The sequence below is a fragment of the Uloborus diversus genome, chromosome 9, assembly GCF_026930045.1.
Source record: "Uloborus diversus isolate 005 chromosome 9, Udiv.v.3.1, whole genome shotgun sequence".
NCBI lineage: Eukaryota > Metazoa > Arthropoda > Arachnida > Araneae > Uloboridae > Uloborus > Uloborus diversus.
In genome coordinates this window covers 128,946,904-128,969,586 of record NC_072739.1, presented here as the reverse complement: position 1 = coordinate 128,969,586, position 22,683 = coordinate 128,946,904, and the positions used below count along the sequence as shown (strand labels likewise).

The 22,683-nt window shown below is 32.8% G+C and overlaps 1 protein-coding gene across 1 annotated transcript in view; it reads left to right on the top strand.

Moving 5' to 3' along the window:
- Window positions 1-22,683, top strand: part of LOC129229296 (uncharacterized) — a 284,947-nt gene that overhangs the window by 216,714 nt on the left and 45,550 nt on the right. The window contains exon 4 of the mRNA XM_054863573.1: window positions 18,797-18,980. Within this exon, the coding sequence (XP_054719548.1) occupies window positions 18,797-18,980 (184 nt within the window). The remainder of the gene's footprint in view (window positions 1-18,796; window positions 18,981-22,683) is intronic.

Genomic DNA, 22,683 nt, shown 5'->3' with positions numbered 1-22,683 from the left:
TAGATACCCATTTCGGTTTCTAAATCTTGTGAATCGCAAGAATTTAAAGATAATAAAAGACTATGTACTGAAATAGAAGAAAGTTAATTTAAAGTATAGATTTCTACATTGTTCCGATCTGGATATTTTTTAAATTTATATTTTAACTATGGAAAATACAGTATATTTTTATATTAGGAGTAATCGAGGATGTTTCGAAATTATATTTTAAAAATTAAAAATTGCATAAGCATTTAGGTATGTTTACAACTAAAGAACAGCGAATTAAAAAATAAATGCAATTATTTATATTTATAGCATTGAAACCTTGCGACTCTATTTGCCACACCTATTACATACACAGGGAATTTTGTAAATCAACACCCCCAAAGCCTGGAGGAGGCAATTTTTTGTTGTCAAAGGTCGTTCATTAATGGCCTAGGCCATTCATTAATGGCCTATAGAATCCCTTGTGTCCATCTTGATGGGAAGAAACGTTCCCCTGCCGCTTGGTTGGAACAAGCGAAGAAGATCGGTAAGCTTGACCCAAGGCAATTGGTGTACATTTTATTCCTTGTAACATGTTAAATTTTACAGAATGAAAGTGAGAGAATGGTCGGTCTGGAAGTAGCAGCACCTATTGAGGTTCAAAATTACTCTAAATATAAAACGTTAGAATATTTTTATATAAAAATGAGAATATCCGCAATTTTTTCTTCGAAACTCAAAGAAGGGGGCCCTAGGGGCACGTGTTAATATTCATGGATTGCCTTTAAATTTTGTAAGGATCATTTATTTGTACAATGGAACAAATTGAGGGGGCGTCGCGAAAAATATCTGCAACTTCAAAAATAAGGACCACCCTAATATATATATATATATATATATATATATATATATATATATATATATATATATATATTATTATTAATTAATTAATTAATTTATTTATTTATTTTTTTTTTATTTTTTTTATTTTATTTATTCATTTATTTATTTATTGTGATAAATCGTCGTTGAAAAAAAAAAACTCGAAAACACCGGTAGTTTTAATGTTTTCATTTATTTTGGAAATTTTAATTCTTGCCTGATATTGTACTAAGGGACTTTTTCCGCTGCATAAAATTTTCTGCTTAACAATCAATATTTTTAACCTAATTTCCCTGCATTAAAAATTATTTAACATAAAGCTAATCATTCCCCCTTTAACTAGCTCAACATTTTCCTAAATATTCAAAGTCTTATTAACACACCTCTTTCTTTGGGGAGGGGGGGGGTAATATTGGTATAGTTACCAGACATCCGCATTAATGCCCGGAATTAAAGATGATAATCTAAGAATGTTAATATATGACTTAATGATTATATCTTAAGTGTTGTTTTAATTTTCAGTTCCAACTCTTTTAGTGAATAAGTTCTTTTTATACTTGATCTACTATTCAAACTTATGATTTATGCTAACTCCCATGGATCATATAGTAATTAAAAATAGTCCTAAATTAGGAGAAAACGACATTGTAAAGAACTTATGTTTCGAGGTCATACAGAACCTATTTTCCAAGGGAAAAAAGTGTTATTATAATTTATTTTGATCAAAGGTTTAATTAGTAAATACTTGTACTGACACACAAAGTCTTTGATAGATTTTCACTCTAATATTTAAATAAATCATTATTTTTTAACTTCTGGGTTTTTTAACATTATTTCGAACTAAACACAAACAAGCTGTTTAAAAACTCTATAAAGCTACATGTTATGCAAAACACCCAAATGTTCTCTGACCAAAGGTGATTGACAAAACATTATGTGGTACTTTAATCTCCCCTTCCCCAATGAAGATGAATAGTCTTGGATTTGGCCTTTGTAAATCGTCGTAACGCTATTGGTTCCTAAAAATGCGAAAAGTTCTTCAGTTTTATGATAAGGTACAAGTACGAATTATGAACACGAAAAACAGAGGCAAAAGTTAACTGCCTAACCAAGAATAATTCCCTTTTTTTTTCAATAAATGGAGAGATCTTTTCTTTCTTTTTTTTTCCTTTAAAGGAAAGGGAACTGTTTTGAAGAAAGAAGACAAATGAAAGTCGGAAGTAAAACATTGCTTTCAATTTTACCCCTGAAAATAGATTTTCCATTTCAAGACCAACAATAAACAAAACATGTAAGCAACAACTGTTGCATTACTAAACAAAGTGCAACCGTAAATTGTCTATTGTGTCGATTTCCCCCCCCCCCCCCTTTCTCAAAGTTCCTAAGATATCTCTATCAAACTGTTTATTTTGCAATTGAGATGTTAAAACGTAATGAAAAGATTTGTATTGTCAGAAAAGTTTATGGTAATATTTTATTTAGAGGTCGATGGACGGGCGAAAGAAACTGTATATAGCTTTTGTTTATTCGAGGAACGTAGACCCTATTGTTCCACGCTCCCGATCATGTGTCCACCCTCCCAGACCGAATCCTGTCTCTCAATAGAGTAATAGAGAAAAATAAATCGACAAACTGTTCTTGCCACCTACTGTGTCCGAACAAATATTGGAAACCGCAAGTTCACCCTTTGCTTCATGAACTGTTTCCAATCGTCCATTCACCCTTCTTCGATTCATTTGCAGATGCGGGATCTACACCGTTCGGGGAACAGACACTGTTCCTTATTGGTATTCTATCTCCGCGCTCATGAAAATAAATAAAAATAAAAACGTCTGTTTCGTAAGAAATCGATGAGAAGATTAGGTGTCTTCCGAAGGTGGTTTTGTTTTTCTTTCTATTTGATGCTGTAAGTTGATTGTTTTGGGCGACTTCTGAGAAAGCATTCAGCTTCCGTCGAATGAGTCTTCTGGAAGACATAAACAAAAGCATGGTTCGATAGAGCAGAACACTAAAGGTAATTTCAAAAATAGTGCCGCATCTTTTATATATATATATATCAGCGGACATCCGTGATTTTATTAGTTGCGTAGGGGGGCAGGGAAGACGGTGTGTCATGCCCCACCTTAGAAATAAACTTTAAAAAGTGTTATGCGACAAAAAATAAAAGATAAGATTCATCTTGTCTGAAAGATATGAATTGAATTATTTATTACCGAACTATAAAATTCGAGCTTTCGGAACCAAAGACTGAAACTTTGCTCATTTCCCTAACATTCGGCAATGTGCCGCATTCCATCTGGTTATGTGCCCACTTAAAGTAACATACAAAAATGGTTATAATCGAGAGAAAATGGTATTAGTAACGTAATTAATGCAGTCATTACATGAGTACATTAATTTAGTTAAGAAATTAACAAAATAAAATTGAAGATACAACATTTAACCAATTTTGTCATCTGCTTGTAGATTTTAACATTGTTTTGTGTTTTACCATTAATACAACCATTGCATTGCACATCGTACGCGTTTCATGCAGTCATCCTAAACAATGGAAAAGCCAAAAACATTCCCTGATTCAGTTTTTCTATTTCTTTTTTATTCATATTAAACTCCTGTCAAAGACTCTCATTAACTTCTCCCACCTTAAAACATGATCTCTCTTGTGATCAAACAAGTGAACAGGTCTACGTTTATGTAAGCGCTTGGTTGGAGTATAGTCTAAAAAGCATTCGGGTTCTTCAGAAGGTTCTATAGGAGACATGTGGTAACGTACGTTGTTTTGATGTAGAACCACAATTCGTTTAGCCTGTTTCATTTTTGAAATCCTCTTTCTCTCTATTACCAGATTACATGAATGATGAATCACTGGTCGTAATATTTGAATCATCTATGGTTGGGGAAAACCTAACCTGACAGCGTCGTAATGCTGTGATTAGAATTTACATAGCCTTCACAATGCTGCCAGGTTGAGTTTGCAGCAGCTCTAATCAGTGCACTTAAATTATGTATCTGACTGAAGAGGACAAACATGAAGCACTCCGAAGGGTTTTGGGGCGATCTGTACCTTAAAGTGAATTCGAAACCACTGAAATGTGATCAAAAGTACTTTCCCTAGTCAATAACATCCAATCTCGGGAAGAAGTTTCAACCCGTGTCCACTGCATGAGAGCTTTATGCTCTATCGTTTATGCCACTGGATGAACGAAACTAATTGGAATAGTATGTTGTCGATGCTTAAAAGATATTTAGAGGAAAAAACCAGCAATTTTAAAAGCAATATTTAGTATTTAAGAACTAAACTTTGTTTTATAATAAAACTTGGAAACTCTGACTGCAGTTACAACGTTACAATATGCATACAAATAAGTATAAAGTTTTGAGTTTCTAAATATCCTTATGTTGTGAAATTATCATTTAAAGTATCCTTTTTCTAATTTACATCTTAGTCACGTATACTGAATTTAACTGCATCTAAAACTTCTGTTTCATGTAACCCTAAGAAATCTAATTTTGAATCTCTTTAATACTAAATTCAACCTGGTGCACAAAGGGGGAAATATATATTTTGTAGAAACATTTATTTTTATTTTCTCTTTTCATTTATTTACTAGGTACGTCTTCAGTTTTAAAAGTTAATTTTCAGTCATTTTTCAGTTTAAGATCAAATTTTGAAGCGTCTTTGAATCACGAGATTTGCATCCGCTTAATACAGCTCACGTGACTACAGTACACAAAAAATCGATTGTAAAATTGTTTAAAAAAATGTACAAACATTTGATTTTCTTTTATTCTCATTTGCTTACTATTTCTTCAGTTTTAAATGTTAATTTTTAGCCATTTTTTAGTTCAAGATCAAGTTTTAAAGCTTCTTAAAATCACGAGGTTTGCATCCGCTTAATACATCGCACGTGCCGAAAAACAGTATACAAAAAATCGATTGTAAAATTGTATAAAAAATGTACAAACATTTTTGATTTTTTTCTATTCTCATTTGTTTAATATTTCTTCAGTTTTAAAAGTTAATTTTTAGCCATTTTTTAGTTCAAGATCAAGCGTTAAAGCTTCTTAAAATCACGAGGTGTGCTTCCTCTTAATACATCGCACGTGACTATAAACAGTACACAAAAAATCGATTGTAAAATTGTTTTTAAAAAAATGTACAAACATTTTTGATTTTTTTTTCTATTCTCATTTGCTTACTATTTCTTCAGTTTTAAAAGTTAATTTTTAGCCATTTTTTAGTTCAAGATCAATCTTTAAAGCTTCTTATAATCACGAGGTTTGCATCCGCTTAACACATCACACGTGCCTATAAACAGTACACAAGTACCTCTACCTCTGCCTAAACCACGGCTCATAAAAGTCAACTGTAAAACGAAGGAGCTTACCAAAGTATTAGGAAGTTTGTTGGCCCGTAAAGACAGTTACCGATTCATGGAAACCAGAATTTCCTCGGGCCAGAAAAACCATCGCCAAGAACAGAATTTTAATCGTGGCAACAATGGCAACGATTTGACTACAAGGATTATTTTAATTCCAACGGGATTAAAGGAATATCGTTCGATCCGAAGGAATAGAGAAGTTGCTGAAGGGTTACACCTTCCAAATTCTGGCAAACTTTCACGGTTCAACAGGTACTTTATGGATAAACGAGACTCGTGGTCATTTTTGTTTGAGCAAACTCGGCAATTTTCGGATCAGCTTTTATTGCTTGTTGACCTCGTGCCCAAGGCAGTTTTGTATTATGTAGAGTTTCCGGCTTTTAAAAAGAAAAAAGCTAAATATTTCTTGTTGAAGTTTTATTCCAATGCTTTGGAGCTGATTTTGACTGATGCATTAAATGTTATGAATTTATAGATCGGAAGGGAGTTTTTTTTAAATAGATTTCTTGTTAGTTTAAAAGCAGAGATGTTGCCATCTTCTAAGTTTTTTACAAGTTCTTTTAATGAATGGGTACTGTTAAAGGAAGTGGAAAATTGCTAACTGGTAAACTCTTCGGAATTCTAAAATTAGAACTGCATGCAAAAGAGCTACTTAGGTCCTCTTGTTCTTTGACCGAAATGTCTATCACAGTTGAATGATAATTTTATAACATTAAAGCAATTTTAACTACAACTTTTTTAAAATGGAACCAAACTTCCATCAAATAACTCAAACACATACACGCAAAACAAATAGAAAATGAATAAATAAATCCATTAAAAACCAAAACAAAGCATTTTATGATACGAATTATCTTGGCGGTCATTTTCGATTGATCAACATGCTGTCATTACGTCATTGTCTTACTCTTTAGTTTTTCGATAGGAAACGTAGGATAGTATGATTTAGTGATCAAAGCTGTGGTATAACAAACCACGAATTTTTATAAATTCTCTATCGGTTTAGAAAAGCAAAATGTTTTTTAAGTAAAAAACTGCAAATGCTTGACCATGCCATTTCTTCATCCCTATCTGCAAACCTTTAGAAGGGCCGCCGAGAGCCGAGGTGGTTCCCTCGTCAGTTTGGTCGTTTGGCCCGCATTCACCCATAAAACTTGTCAAGTGCACCGATTAAGAGTCGGGCCCCTTCAAGGGACGGTCCTCCAGTTTCCGACCAGGCTGACATGTCCTCTCGTCGGCCCCGACCTTAAGATACACATCTTCAATTGCGTCATAATCTTACTGTTCTCCTCTCCCCAACCATAAAGCTTATTTTACGCTTTTGGAGGCTTAAAACTGATTACTTTTATAATGCTATTCGTAGATCCTACGACTGTTATTCTTAATTAAGTTTAAAAAGTGTCATGCAAGAGATGGGTAAGAAAATTTTCGTTTCGTCCTGACGAAAATAACGCCCCTCACTACCTTATTTAAATGAAATTAATTAATTTTCCCCACAGTCGTCGGTCCTGGGAAAAAAAATCATTTTATCTCAGCAAATTGGTCATAATTTTCGTTTGAATGCAATCATGGGAAAGTTCCCGAAAATCTCTTCGAAATATGACACGAGTTGAGGGTTCAAATTCTTTCCTAATTTTTGATGGCAATGTTTATAACCAAAATTTATTATTACAATACACAAATAACTCAAAATGTCTTTCAGGAAATGAAGATTAATCAAAATAGCGGTAATAATCGAAAAAGTCTGAGCCATTTATAGAATCTCGTCGCCATTACCAGAGAAAGATTCCGAGCAACTAAGATTCATTCTCCTGATAGTTCCATTTCGGCAATTTTTCCTCTTATACTTCTTTTTAATCAAATAGGAAGCGATTTTCACAAATAATGTACGCAGAATCTTTAAAATTTTCAATAAACTTTAAATACGAGCAAAAAGCTAAGATTTTAGTATACCTTAATTGCTCTATAAATCAGACTTAAAATTTTTTTTTTTAATTTTAATGGGAACATCGAAATTGTCTTCATGCTTTTCGCAAATGAGTATTTTACTAAAAACAAAGAACTTTGTTATTTGCAGACAATTCTGAGGTGGCAGCAGCACTGCTTTCTTCAACATAGGGGTTTCTATTTTTTAATATTTCGTTCGTTCATCCTATTTCGTTAGTACGCATGTCTTCCTGCTTTTTGCACTGACACAGTTTAACTACACTATTTATGACGGACCCAATTTTCTTTCGTTTCTGTTCAATTTTATTTTCGATGTTAATACACTTAAGATAATAACTTACACTGTAAACAGAAATTCGGAAATGTTCCTGGAAAATATATGACTGCTAGTGGGACTAGTTTTATGCCAGAACGTTCTAACAAGAAACAGGAAGGTTCCCCGCTAAAGGTCTTTCATCCCAGAAACCAACCTGGAATCTTTCTGAAGAATTCCGAAACCTTCCCAATATAAGTCAGTCATTTTTTTTGGAATAAAGCCGGACCATTCAGATAAAAACGTAGGTATGTTAAGAGTAGTGTCTTGCCACCTCCTGATTCACTAAACAAATATGGCCGAAGCTAAGACATGCGAGGAAATATAGAACAGCGTACGTTCGCTCAACTCCTGCTAAGCTATAATATCTGGAGACTGCATTTCACCCTTGTTTAGGGCTTGGTCAAACCGGAAAAGTCGTAGCTGGACTGATGGCGAAACACCTATTAGAGAAGCAGAATATATTTACACACTGGTAGCTAAAAATGTTTTTAACAACAGTGAGAAGTCTGCATTCACGAAACTTTCAGTGATTTAGGAAACTTTTTTACAAATTTATTTGTTTTACCTAGAAAACTGAGCGAAACATTTGAAATTCCAGATCGTTGCCCAGAAATAATCTGTGAAGTTTCTGACTTTTTTTACAGTGAAATAATTAAACACCTAATACAACTTTTAATATTCAAGTGCAATGTTAAACACTTAGTGTAACTTTTAATATTCAATCTGTTAAAGAAAAGTGGCATTAAAAAATTGGTGTTTTTATTTAGCTACTGTTTCACTCTCATTATCAATTGCCTTCTCCTAAATCTCGGTCTGAATTTGCTTTAACCCCGTAAAAGCATTCGACCAAAGCAGGGGGTAGGTAATACGGAAGAAAATTATCGTCTGACCTTCTGCTCCCGACGAGGATCGAACACTCCCTGCTGGGCTGCTCCGTGTGAACGCCCCGTAACGGGAAATATATTCAGTTCTTTTTCTTGGAATATTTAAGATTTAGGAGAAGAATAGGAAATAAATTTTCGGGTCTCTTTGAAAGAAACTGGAAGTTTTGAGGCGCTCACACTTTTGAATATTTATTTTTCTGTAAAACGAGGGCCTCACATGGGGCTGTATTCCAGGCTTAATTTATTACATAAAAAAAGTTCAGGAATTCTACATTCTTTAAAATATTCCAGCTCAATGTCTGAAAATATGATGATGTGTAGAAAATTCACAGAAAAAGAAAGGAAGTACACAAAATGAAGCCCTGGGCGCACTCTGGGCTGCCAAAGCGTGGGTTTCTTTTCAGGATTTTGGATTTTTAATAGAGATTTTAAGTTTTTGAGATTTTGTTTCAAGTTCTTGGGTTTTGAATTTTATCGTTGAAAAAGATACATTAATTAAACAGCTTAATGATGGGACATAATGTTTTCACTGAAATATAATATTTTAACTAAACAATCTAGAATATAGATTTCTTTGATGTGCATGCCGTAACGAAACAGACACAAAAACAAATAAAAAAATAATGGGTTGGGAAAAAAAAGCCTGCTCCATCTCTGAATGTAATTTATCTCTTTGTGTCGTAAATCATTTCCTACTCATATGTCTCGTACTATATGTAAATTGCATCAAGTCAAGACATTAGTAAAACCGTTTTTATTATTATTGTTTATAATGCTGCAGAGCACTCAATTTTTACACCATTTTTTAAAAATTGTTCATACGGAAGGATTATTCTGCGGTGGGCAGGTAAATGGCAGTAACTATAAACTTTTGGTTTTTCCTTTTTTAAAAATTTATTTATTTATTTTATTTTGTTTATTTAATTATTGTATTTTTGTCATCTTTTGTCGTTAGCATTACTGTACAGGCTTGCTTATTAGTTCCAACATTTTCTAATTGTTAGTATTGAATCTAAAACGCGTTTCTTCAGGTATCTTGAAATCTCTTTTCTGCCGATACTACCAATTACCTGCCCACGGCAGAATAAAGGGATAAACTTTAGATGATTGATTATAATTTTTATTTATTTATTTATTTATTTTTTTGTTTTTCATTTTAAAGATTAATAATCGACCAACTACAATAGTAGCAACTGCAAAAAAAAAAAAAAAGGTGATTCGTTAAGATCTGTTAGCCCAAGACACGATCATAGGTTTTCTTGCCCAGATCTCGGGAATTTCATGAGCTCAATCTTGGGTTTTGCAAAGAAAAACCCATTGGCAGCCCTGTGTGAATTGATGGCTCTACTCGTCAAAAATTTTCAAACAATGGTTACCTATTTCCGTCGGAAGTGCCCCTTACATGAACCTGAATTAGTTTTCGCACTCCCCCGCTACGTGAAAAATTACCCGAGTTTGAAATTTCATCCTCATCTAAGAATCGCCAAGTAAAAAACTGTTTCTAATTAATGTCAGTTACCAAAACTTTTTCATTGATGCTAAAAAGGCATTGTTTCACCTTTTTAGCCCTGGCATCACATATTTTGAATACATTATTCTTCTCTTTTCTAAGACGTTAACACTTTTCGAAGCATTAATAATCATCAAGCAGTAAAGTAAGTTTTACTCCAGTTGTAGAGTAAGCCTTTTGATGACATTCCCAGCTTCAGTGAGATGACATCTGCCTCCAGCTCGGTTATTGTCAATACCAGACAGATGAGTCCATAACAAAGACGAAACTGCAGTCTCTGGGTAGCCTGACTGGGCAGTCGGTACATTGTATGCAATAATAATCATCGTTTGAAAAAAAACGGGAGGCATATTTTTTGAAGAGCATTTTGTATGATTTTTTTAAGGTTGCATTTTAAAACGTTGTTTTTCATAAATGTTAGTAAATCATTATGAATCTGTCTGAATAAAGTTTAAAATGCACAAAAATTCCTCTTGAAGTATGAAAAAATAATGGATAATATAGGGTCTGGTGGGGTAAAGTGGTCATAAAATACAGGTTTTTCAACTTAGGTAAATAATAAAAACAGGAATTTCTTGCAAAACTTCAAATTTTTTGTCGTTATTTTACATTACATTAAAAAAAAAAAAAAAAACACGCTGCACTGAATTTTTGGAAGAAAAAAAAATTGATTCAAATAGCTTAATGGAATTTTCTTTTTCGTGTGTGTTAATGACCTGGAGTGGGGTAAAGTGGTCATAGTTAAAAAAATATTGATGTAAAACCATCAGAAATAATAGAATTTTTTTATGCACAGCAAACCTAGTTCTTTTGAAGAAATTAACTTTATTCAAATAAATTTTTGATGGTCAACTATGGTAAAAAGTTGGTTCACCAAGTATTTTAATCCTATTTCACTCTTGGATTTCATCAATATCATCCAGAAAGGTGTGATAGTTTGCTATGTTTTATTTCTTTAGGAATATATTAAACATAGCGTCTAAATAATGTCTAAATTACATAATAAGACAATATTACACACAGAGTTCTGAAGAAATATTAATTAAAAAACAAAAGGGGGAAAAATGATTAAGCCTCATCTATTTATTCAATGTATGTGAAATACCTCTAGTTCTAAATTTCTGCTTTTTGCTGATATTTAACAGATGATTTTTTTTTTTTTTTTTTTTTTTGGAGAGGGAAAGGGGGTGGCATAAAGTATTCGACAAGAATAAATTGAAAACTGTGGCTTCAGAAAAAAATCTATGATTTTTTTTTTCAAATATAGTAGGATTACAATCTTGCTTTAATTCAATCAATATGCTATGTCAAATTTAAACTCAGTTGTATTTAATTCAGTTTACCTTAAAAACATTAAATAGTTAGTAAACTTTATATTTAACTGAATGTGACTTATAAGTGAAGATTAAATGATTTTAGATGAAGGTAAGGCTATGTGTTAAGCTTAACCTATAACCACTTTGCCCCATCTTGAGTTGTTTTAAAATATTATATAAAATGAATCCACCTTATCTGTTCATGCAGACGTGTTTCACAGACATCCGGGAAGCTGCCGGCACAACCAATCTGCTAAAAAATTTAAGAAACAAAATTTTACAAAGAAGTTAAAAGAGGTGTTCGGATTTTTAAATTTTTCATGTGCACACAAAACGAATTTTTTCACGAGATAAAATACTGCCGGTGTCAAAATGAATTCAGAATATAGTTCCTAACTGTTAAAATATAAAATTAAAAAATACCCTCATTCTTTCATTTATTTCGAATATGCAGCTCTTTATTTGATTTATGACCACTTTAACCCTTTGACCACTTTCTCCCACCAGACCCTACTAAAAATCAATAACTTGCAGTAAAAGCTGTGTTCACTATCCTCCTTTTCTACAGGATAACTTAGAACACATAATAAAAATGTAAAATATTTTTTTTTATAATTTAATAAACAAAATAAATTGAATACCGTCGAATAGGGTGACTTTGACAGCAGAGGTTAGATTGTGTCATTACTATATAAGAGGTAGAATGCTGTTTTTATCACTGAAGAACATTTTAAATGTGCTGCAATTGTAAAGTAATTTTTAACAATGAATTATAAACTTAGGACGCTTCAAAAATTGTTGTCGGTAATTTTACTAAATATAAAAAATTTTACAAAAATGACCAAACGTTTTATTATTATTATTATTTATCATTAGTATCATTGCTTTATTATTATTATTTATCATTATATTTATTATTATTATTATTATTATTTATTATTATTATTATTATTATTATTGTTGTTATTTTATTATTATTTATTATTATTATTACTACCGTTATTATTATTATTATTTTATTTTTGTTATTTTATTGTTATTTGTCATTATTATTAAAGAAATACTTTATTAGTATTATAATTAATATTATTAATATTATTTCTAAAATCTAAACAATTTTAAGAGAGGAACTGTTTTGGCTGCTGGTCTTGGTGTGAGGACTTCCCCTTTTTGCTCATGGTACAACTTCGCCATCAAACCAGCAAGCCTCTTGCGCCTGGACATTCCCAATAAAACTGCCCTTAATGCGTCACTGTTATATTTTCGTCGACCATGACACCCAAAAAGATAATGACAACACAGATACGATCTACAAAAGCCTAAACTCACGTTTCTATTCTATGCACAAGGTCATATCGAAATTGTGACAACTAAACGTTTTGCACGACATGTTGAATAGCTGTGCGACATCTGTGATTCTCTCTGTTCTGAGTTACAGGAACAGGATGAGCTTTCAAACATTCTTTTAGAGCCAAACTATGAAAAAAGAATGTCCTATCATGTACACAGACGTAAACAGCTAGGATACAAAGCGAGCGATGAGATTATGGTGTAATTAGGCACACAATGAAATAGTTCATGCTTTTCAAAATACTTCACATTTCCACTGCGGCAGTCTTTTTTATATGAGAGATTCTGTATTGGTATTTTTATTAAAAGAAAAAAAAATCGTGTGTTAATGTTAAGAATAAAGCGTTTCATGGACAGAGAAGAAAATGATGTTCGATATTTTCGATTTGAAGAGCTATTTAATGTGATTAAGGCGACGTCTACTGCCAATCTGAATTGTTTATTATACCGTACATTTATTTTTGCTTGTTCAGAAAAAAGCTAATGCAAAAAAGGTTATTTGTCATTGCAAGTAAAACACTTAAGACGGTTTTGTTGTTATTGTTTAAATTAATTTATTTACTTTTAATATGTTCCGAAATGCAAAATGATAGGATTGAAAACGTTTCGAAGTTTTCCAGGTGGGTGGGGATCACTCAATATATTTTATAGGAAAAAAAACAATAAAATCGATGCAAAAATGCACAACGATATTAATTTGTGGAAGAGTGGGAATCAATTGACCCCACCTGATTGAAAATAAATATTTTGTATAAATGTACATAACGCATTTTAAGAAGAAATAATAATGAACACACTATGTATCCACTTGTGTAATTAAAAAACTTTTCCTAGTATAATTTCTTTATTTAAGGTCAAAATACGAAATTTCCAAAAAGTGAGTGTTTAATGCTATCACAACACTTTAATGTTTGATAAAACAATCTCTCCCCTTCAATTGTTACTTGAGAAATGTACTGTGTCAAACAAACCTTGTGGACCCCTAAACCATGCGCCAATGAAACAATAGCAATAATAATAATAAAATGATAATGATAACAATAATAAAATAATAATAACAAAATATGATAATAATGACAATAATAATAATAATATTAATTACTTATTCAAGCTCAAGTCAATCCATCAGATATAATAATAATAACATAAAATAATGAGATAATAGTAATAAAATAATAAAATAATAATGATAATAATAATAATAAATAATAATAACAAAATAATATGGTAATAATGACAATAATAATAATATTTTTTACTTATTTAAGCTCATTAACTTAGTTCAGATTAATACTTTTTGTTTTAAAATTAAATGTTCAGCATTTTCATGAGTGTTAAATTATATATGTATCAGTCTTTTTGTAAATGATTCAAGATTACAAGATAATTTTACGCTTAGTAAATAACGAGACAGTAATCTTTGCGGACATCGCAAAAGTGACCGTAACAAATCTGAACACCACTTTCAGATAAGACAACGTCTTCCGAGAAAGTTACCATCAGCTCAGAAACACCTTGATGGCCTTGGAGGAAGATATAAAATTAAGATATCAAACCATAAATAAAGCTATCATCCCTCCGAGTATAAAAAAGTTTTCTTCTTGGTCTAAATTCGTTTTCTTTATTCTTGTTTATGGAATACCCCCTAAAAAAATAAGGCTTCCGACCTAATTCGGGTTATTTGTTCATTGAACTCATCTGTTAAGTTTACGACTGTGTTCTTTCTTTCGATGTTTCTTTTCAGATGCTCCTGTGTTTTTTTTCTCTCATTAGTTTCACCCTTGAAAACTTTCTTTTTTATTTTTTGTTTGAGGTTTGTTAGCCCAAATTGTAGGGTTAGAAATAACAAAATATTGTAAAACTGTTTCGCGTTCTTATTTTGGGTTACAGAAAGAAAATTTAAAGTTATTATTTTGTTTCAATCAGATAAAATATATTTCAAAGAAAAGTTTGAAAGTGCTAGCTTTATTTATTGCTTTCCGAACAATTAGGTTTGTTGAAAACCATTTTTGTTCGAACATTGTCCTTTGACCTTTATGATGCAACCGGCGAAATAGGGAAAACGTTCGTGGATAATCAAACTGTTAAATAAAAAACCGATATAGATTTGTACGCTATTAATAAAGCTATTGTGATATTTTTATGTAATCTTACCGACGAATAAATTTGACGTGGCACTTTTTATAATTAGAAGCTACTTTCTTAAACCTGAAAATAATTTATTGCAACAAGGCTATTAACTGGCACAGTTTATCGATTAAAATGTGATGTTAAACAGGCAATCAAGGGCGGGCCTAGCTTCTGGTTTGTACTGTAAAGGAAAATTATTGCTTGCAGAACATCTTGGTCAACGTAAGCTGTTAGACTACTAAGTTCGTGAGGGGGGGGGATAATAGTAGATACAATCTTAATTTTGAGACTCGCAGTGCGTTCTCGCCTTCTTTTTTTTTTTTTTTTTTTTTTTGAGCAATCACGATTGCTTATTGCTTTTGTTTGAGCGTGCTTGATGTCCGGTTCCTTTTTCAAAATGGACCAGGGGCCTCTGCAGCACCGCCGACCACCGGAGGACGGAGCTGCGCTTCTGGTCCTAGCCTCCACTAGTAGCACTGTCTACCGGAATCCCTCCTCCTAAGCGGTGGCGTCCATGTCCTACATACACACACTACTATATACACACACGTCTACACACAAACAAGTCCTTACACACATTCTATTCTATTCTATTCAAGAGTCACAACTGACTTCAACTGTATTTATGTCGAGGACTGCATACTATGTGCCTTGCCTCTATTATTTTATATACCGATAGATGGCAGCACCATCACCGGATCGAACAGTTAGTGAGAATTTTGAACTAGCCCAGGAGCTAATAGCTACCTAGTACTAGCACCCCCAGAGGTATCGTTTCACTTGGAGGACATTGAGACCACGAGCATATTTAACGTCGCCCAGTCCCCATTAATGACGACGGTGGGTCTTCGACCAGCGAGGATCGAACCCGAGGCCCTCCGGTCCCGAGTTCAATGCCTTACCGATCAGGCTACCACGGCCCTCCTTACACACATATACACACATAACCGCCCTGAAGGAGGGGCAGGCTTGGGAGGACATGAGCCATTTCTAGAAACAATAGCCTCCAATGAGTACGGTCCTGTCGCTACTCGTGATTGCGAAAAACATAATTCGAATTCAAAGTGTCAGAATTCAAATTAGATATATATATACACACATACATAGATATTAATATATATATATATATATATATATATATATATATATATATATATATATATATATATATATATATATATATATATATATATATATATATATATATATATATATATATATATATATATATATATATATATATATATATATATATATATATATATATATATATATATATATATATATCATGGTGCTGGGTTCGGCGATCTGCGGCGATCTGGCTGGCCAACGCATAAAGGGTAAATCATCATCACCTGCACAGCTCCAGCGTTGCGGAACGTTAGTGGCGCAGCGAAGTGGGGGATTTAGGAGAACCCTTTCCCCCTCCCGCAGAGTTCTTGGTTTTAACATTGTTGCCAATCCTATCGCAGTAGTTAATACATGTGTAAAAAATGTTGTGACCAAATAACCCCCTCCGATTGGAATTTCTGACTGCGCTAGTGCGTAACGTACACGTTTAAGTAGTTACATGCGTCCAAAAAAAAAAAAAAAAAAACTTGCAAAGTTTATCTTTATGTTTAAGTATCATTTATAGTGGTAAGTGTAATAGTTTATGAAATATAAATTTTTAAATCCGGGATATTCTGTTATGCTAACCCTGTACTTGGATATCTCTGTATTGCCGATTAAGTCATCATTTTTATCAGTTCGTAAACTTTTAGATCTATACAGATCGGCTCTTAACGATTTCTGGAGTTACCCTCCAAGATTCACAAATCGAGTTAATGACAAGTAAATGAATGTGAGCTTAAAGCGCGCTCGTCTCATTTTTGAAATTAGCTCCAATCAAATGGCAACCGTTCCATTTTCTTGAGAATTCAGCCAGGCATGACGTCTTCGCCCGCGGTTCTGTATTACCATCTTTTATTTTAGCGTCTTTTAAGCCCGGCAGGGGGCGGTAGTTTTTGCAGTCCAACGTTTATTCGGAGAGGGTATGGGTAGGGAGGGCTGGTAATTTTAGTCAAGTTCACGAGTTTGTTCTTTTCCGCTTCCGTGGGGCCTCCTTGCCAAATATTTGGACTTATAAGTGGAGCGCAAAAAGCATGTTTAGTGGTTTTACGGAGAAAAAATGAGGAAGAAAAGCTACTCAAAAAGATGATGAAATGTTTTCATCTTTTCCCTATTTTCAATCAAGTTCAAGGTGAAAATAATAAGTGCGGATTCAGCGAGCATGAAAAAAAACATAGCCCTTAAAATTATAAGTTATGGTGGTTGAAGTTTTCCATTTGAAGATGAGATGGAACAAAATTGAACAAACAATTAGTTGCAATCAGGGGGTGCCCAGCAGGGGAGGTCGTGGCGCAAGTTTCCTCTTTAAAATTTTTAGGGGGGTTGTTTTCATGGGATTTTTTTCTTTTCCTGGGAGGCTCTCACTTCTTGGGAAGGGGTTCCGTAGCATTTGGATGGGGCATTGCTCTTGGGGGAATGGGCGCCCCTGGTTGCAATAGTGTATTAGCAGAACTTAAACTCATCCTGGACTCTATAAAAACTTCTGAATTCCATTTTTTACTCGAACATTATACTGTAAAAAATAAAGTATTTTTTATTCAAGTGAATCCGGGACTGCTCCTGCAGTAACACTGCAGTAATTGTCCAACTGCAGTTTCACTGCAGAAAAATGAAAACCTAGGATTCCATTAACTTTTCAAGAAACGAGACAGCTTCTCCTTAAGTAACATTGATAGCGTTACTTAAGCTATATTGTTACTGGAAACGTTTCTGGAAGTTCAGTCTAATTCTCTAAAGATTTTCTTTTAGAACAATCAAGAATTTCTTTCGGTTCTCTTAGTAACCGAAAGTAAAGTTCCGCATTGTTTTTAAAAGGTTTCATGTTTAGAGGGATGTAATTAATAGAAACGTTAATGAAAAAGTATATAAATTTAGCAGTGAAACTCACAGATTTAAAATTTTGACACCAATCATAAAAGCAGATTTTTCTGCATTTTTTTTTTCTTTTGAAGCTTCCAAGTTAATAAGAACTAGAGTTAAAATCATTTTCAGCACAGCATATAAGGCTCATTTACTTTCCCAAATTTTAGTGTTCAAGCTCAATAGCTGCCAATTCGTTTCCGCAGATGAATTAATACTCAATGTTCAAATTTATCTTTTGCTATTCTGACAACATGTTAGCAAGTAAACTAATTATTTTAAAACATCTAACTAAAAATACATAATAAGGTAGCTGTAAATGTGATTATTCTTTAGATCATATCAAATTTGAGAATTTTATGCCACAGAAATTTAATTGAATTCGTTTAGAATAGTGAATCTTAACCTACATCCTGCGGGCCTGATCCGGGCCACGGAGCTGATTCATGTGGTCGTTGTTTTGTTCAATGGTACAAATCGAAAAGCACGATTAGTGACAATGTCACAAATCTGGTGCCGAATATTCAGAAATTGGTTTCTTAAAATCATGCATTTAATAAAATAAGCATCATGTAATTGATAACAACAATTATTGGATGGTATTTTTTTTTTTCTTTTCCCATGTTATTTAGAAAAGAATGAGATATTTTGAAATTGTATGTGTGTTCTGACCAGCGAGAATGATTTTAATATGAGGTGGGGCCGTGGTGGCCTGATCGGTAAGGCATTGGACTTGAGGCCGAAGGGTCTCGGGTTCAATCCTCGCTGGTCGAAGATCCACCGTCGTCATTAATGGTGACTGGGCCAAACCAGAAAGTTATTCGGTTCCTGGCCTGGTTCTAAATTCTCGATGGTACCACCATCAATTGTGTTGTCTTCTGAAGGCAAGGCGCCTGGCACGCAGTCCCTCCTTCATTGTTTGAGGGCCAGAGGTCCCGTTGATAGTTAATATGAGGTGCAACCTTCAGGCAGAAAATGGTTGGGCACCACTGGTTTAGAATATGATTTTCATCTTCATTTTGTCTGCTTAAAAATTAACTTTTTAACAGTTTTTTTTTACAATACAACTGTTCACATTTCTTAGAGTACATTTTTATTTTTAAACTGATATGAAAATATCTGTCATTTTTCTTTTTTTACAGCGCCAACACTCCGATGGAGAATAACGTAACGCCCGTGTACCTGGCTGCCCAGGAGGGACACCTGGACGTGCTCAAGTACCTAGTTCTGGTGGCAGGGGGGTCGCTGTACTTGCGGGCCAAGGACGGCATGGCCCCAGTCCACGCCGCAGCGCAGATGGGAATGCTCAAATGTCTCAAATGGATGGTAAGAATTAACAAAATGATCCATTGACATGGCTGTAAACATTTTTAAAAACTACTTACAGGGTGATTGAAAACGAATGGGTGGATTTCAAACGTGCATATTTCTAAGACAACAAACTAACACACATGTGTTTTATACACTGTGAAAATAATATAGTTCCACAGTACAGAACTAATTCAAATTATTACTTATTAACATTTTGACTTTCAAAGAAAGTTTAATGTGAGAGAATGCACTCAGATGTTAAATTTAAATTTTGTTGACACATTACATTAGCCTTACTATTAAATGGTTCGATGTACAACAGGTTTCTACATACAATGCACTAATAAGCGGAAAATCGCAATTTTTGGATTTACGTCAGTCTGGCTCTGAGGTACAGAATTTATCAGTTACCAAAAAGATTAGCGTTTCAAAAAATTACTTGAAAAAATTGTAATTTGTAATGATATTTTAAGCAACCTGGGTGTGTTTGTAAGATCAATTGAAAATTCTTTATTTATGACATAACTAGTGATTGCAATACCGGTATACCAAATTCCGGTATTTCGAGCAATTTTGCAATTTCGAAATACCGGTATTTACTGAGGTAATATTGCGGTATTTTCGGTATTAGCAGAAAATAATAAATAGTTTCAATTAAAGAATTTTTAATTTTAACTTGTTCAAAATCTACTTATATTTTAAATGTAAATTTCTTTGTCCGTGCTACAGAACCAAAATCAATCTATTGATATAAAATTTTGGCTTTAAATGCACGAACTAATAGAATATCACTAAACAAAAGTAGAGGAAATATTGCAAAATGATATTTTCATTACTAGATGGTGAAATGAGTCGCATTTTTGTGGACCATGTTTTTATTTTTTTTTAATAGTGGTACCCGCACGGCTTAGCCTGTAATAGAAAAGTTAAAAGGTCTTTCGGATCGCCTGTATATTTACAAATAATGTATGGTGAATTTTCTCGCCAATTGGCTTGTATCCATGTTACGGTTCCACGTCATGATAATTTCGTATCTCGCCAAATAGCTTGTGCCCATGTTGCGGTTCCACGTTATGATAATTTCGTAATTTACTCGTCCATCTTATGATATTTTTGTTCTTAAAATTGGAATAGAAAAATAACCACATCGAATTTTCGAAAAATCGCTTCCAAGTGCACACCCCCATGCTACAAACTAACTTTGTGCCAAATTTCATGAAAATCGGCCGAACGGTCTAGGCGCTATGTGCGTCACAGAGATCCAGACATCCAGACATAATCCGGACAGAGAGACTTTCAGCTTTATTATTAGTAAAGATTATTATTTTTTTTTTTTTCCCCTTTTTCCCTGATCACTCAGTTTTCCTTTTGTGAAAGTTAGTTTCGAGTGTAATTTCGAAAGTATTTGTTCTATGAATACTTCATTCCAACTATCAATTGCAGTAATACTTTATGATAATTTCTTTAAATATTTGTCTCAACTGTACTAAATTTTGGTTAAAAAAAAACTTTTTCTTAGTAAAACAAATAGTATTTCTTTGTCGCTGATATTGGTTTGTTATCATGTCTCGCTTTATACTTTGCAAGATAATATTTAGAAATTATATAGTGCCTTGAAAATTTGCATTGATGAAAAGCATAATCATTTAACACATATTTTCAGATATTTACATAATTATAAATTGTAAAGTATTTTGAAAAGAACGTGAAAACGAATAGGAGGAACTAATTTCTAACTGAGATCAAATTTCGTCAAATTTATCGTAAATTTCAAACCAAAGATCTAATAATAAAAATCAATCGCAAACTTCTCTTGCTCAAGAGAAAATCATGTTAATATTGGAAAAGTATCGTCTCTCGGGAAAAAAAATTACAAGTAGCAATTAATGTTTAAAAAATATTAATAGTACAAAAGAAACTTATACACAAAAGGATTTTTCCAAAAATAACATGCATGAGACCGAATTAGTTGAAGATGAAGTTATTCTAGACAATTAGACGTGGTGTGTGGCGCGTTGTTAACAGTACCACCGACCTGTGTGAATTCAAAAAGAGTATTTTCAACTATTGTAAGGTTGAGCACTAAATGAGTTCCAGGCTTAAAGACAATTCAAAAGAAGCATGATGTGTTTTACTTTTATTGTATTTTTATCATGACATTTGTTTCTTCATTCTATATTTGTTCACAATTCGTTTTCCTAAATAATACAATTTTTATACAAAATTAGGAAAAGTGACAACGAAACAATATGTTTTCAAGCATTTTTTGAGAAATTTCAAATACCGGTATTAATTTTTGGTCCGGTTTTTGCAATCCCTAGACATAACATGTTGCCATAAGTATCAGTTACCAAATGATGCATTAGGAATAAAAGCAATTTTCCATTTATGCAGAATTGCAAATCAACGTACCCCAAATAAGCCATTACATCCCAAATAAGGTTAGTCCAATAAGCCAAACAATATCAATTTGTTTTTACTTTACTGAGTGATTTATTTTAAATTAAAACCGTACTTAATGTAGATAAAATTAAGATGTTAACTGGAAATGCATTTACATTTCCCAAAATAGATAAATACTTTCCACTTGAAATTGGCGTAAAATCCAAGTATTACAGTTAAATTCTTTTAAACAAATATTCGGTATTCGGCCGAATATTCGGTTAAATTTTAATCGAATATTTGGTATTCGGTATCCGGTAAAATATAGTATTCGGTGCATTTCTACTAATGAAGTAGGTTTTAAATGAACTTCACAGATGTAATTCTTTTGTTTTATAGTTTTCCTGCAAACAGATTTAAATATCAGTAAATATCTCATGCATGGTTTTATTTACAACAAATTTTTCATTCTAAAATTTTAGCTATTTATCAATTAGAACCCATTTGCCCCCTTTTTTTAGATAAGCTTGCTTTAAATTAAAGGTGGATGGCCTACTTACCCTTTGTATGGAGTAAATATAAGGCACCCATCTCTTTTTTTTTTTTTTTTTTTTTTTTTTTTTTTTTTTTTTTTTAAGCAGTATTTTAGAAAATGATGAACTTTTGTTTATGAATCGAGTCCAAGATAAAATAAGGCAATTAGTTTCTTTTCCGTTTTTTTTTTTTTTTTTCAAAACTTTTGCATAAGGGCTAAAACGAACTGTTCTAAAAAAAAGATCCCACCTACCCCAACAAACCCTAAAAGTTTTGTAAATTTGGGTAGGACAAAACTTTGAAATCCTCCCCCCACCCCCCTCTTTGATTAAGAAGTTCCTTCAAGTAAATAGAAAGCTCAAAGTGTTCCTCTAAGTGTAAAAGGTTTGAATAACCTGCTTTATACAACAGACACACATGCACACACACATTACTACTAAAAATAATAATAATACACACTTTTTAGTATGCATCAGTGGCATTAAGAGGTTGGGGATAGATAAACAGATACATGCACATATACAAAAGAAAAAGTAAAGTACGATACTTTCAGCCTTACGTTTTTGCTCTATCCGTTTGCACGAGTGTGACATTTTTAAACATATATTCGCATTTATATCTCGGAATTCTAAATTTTGACTTTTAATTTTATTAATAATCTATTTGAATAAAAGGAACCATTATATATCAAAATATGAAGTATCAAATTTCAAGAAAAAAGACAGCCTGACCGTACGTTCACGCCCGCAACACGTACCAATCATTATTATTCAAGTGCAAAAATTCTTTTTAGAAACTTGAT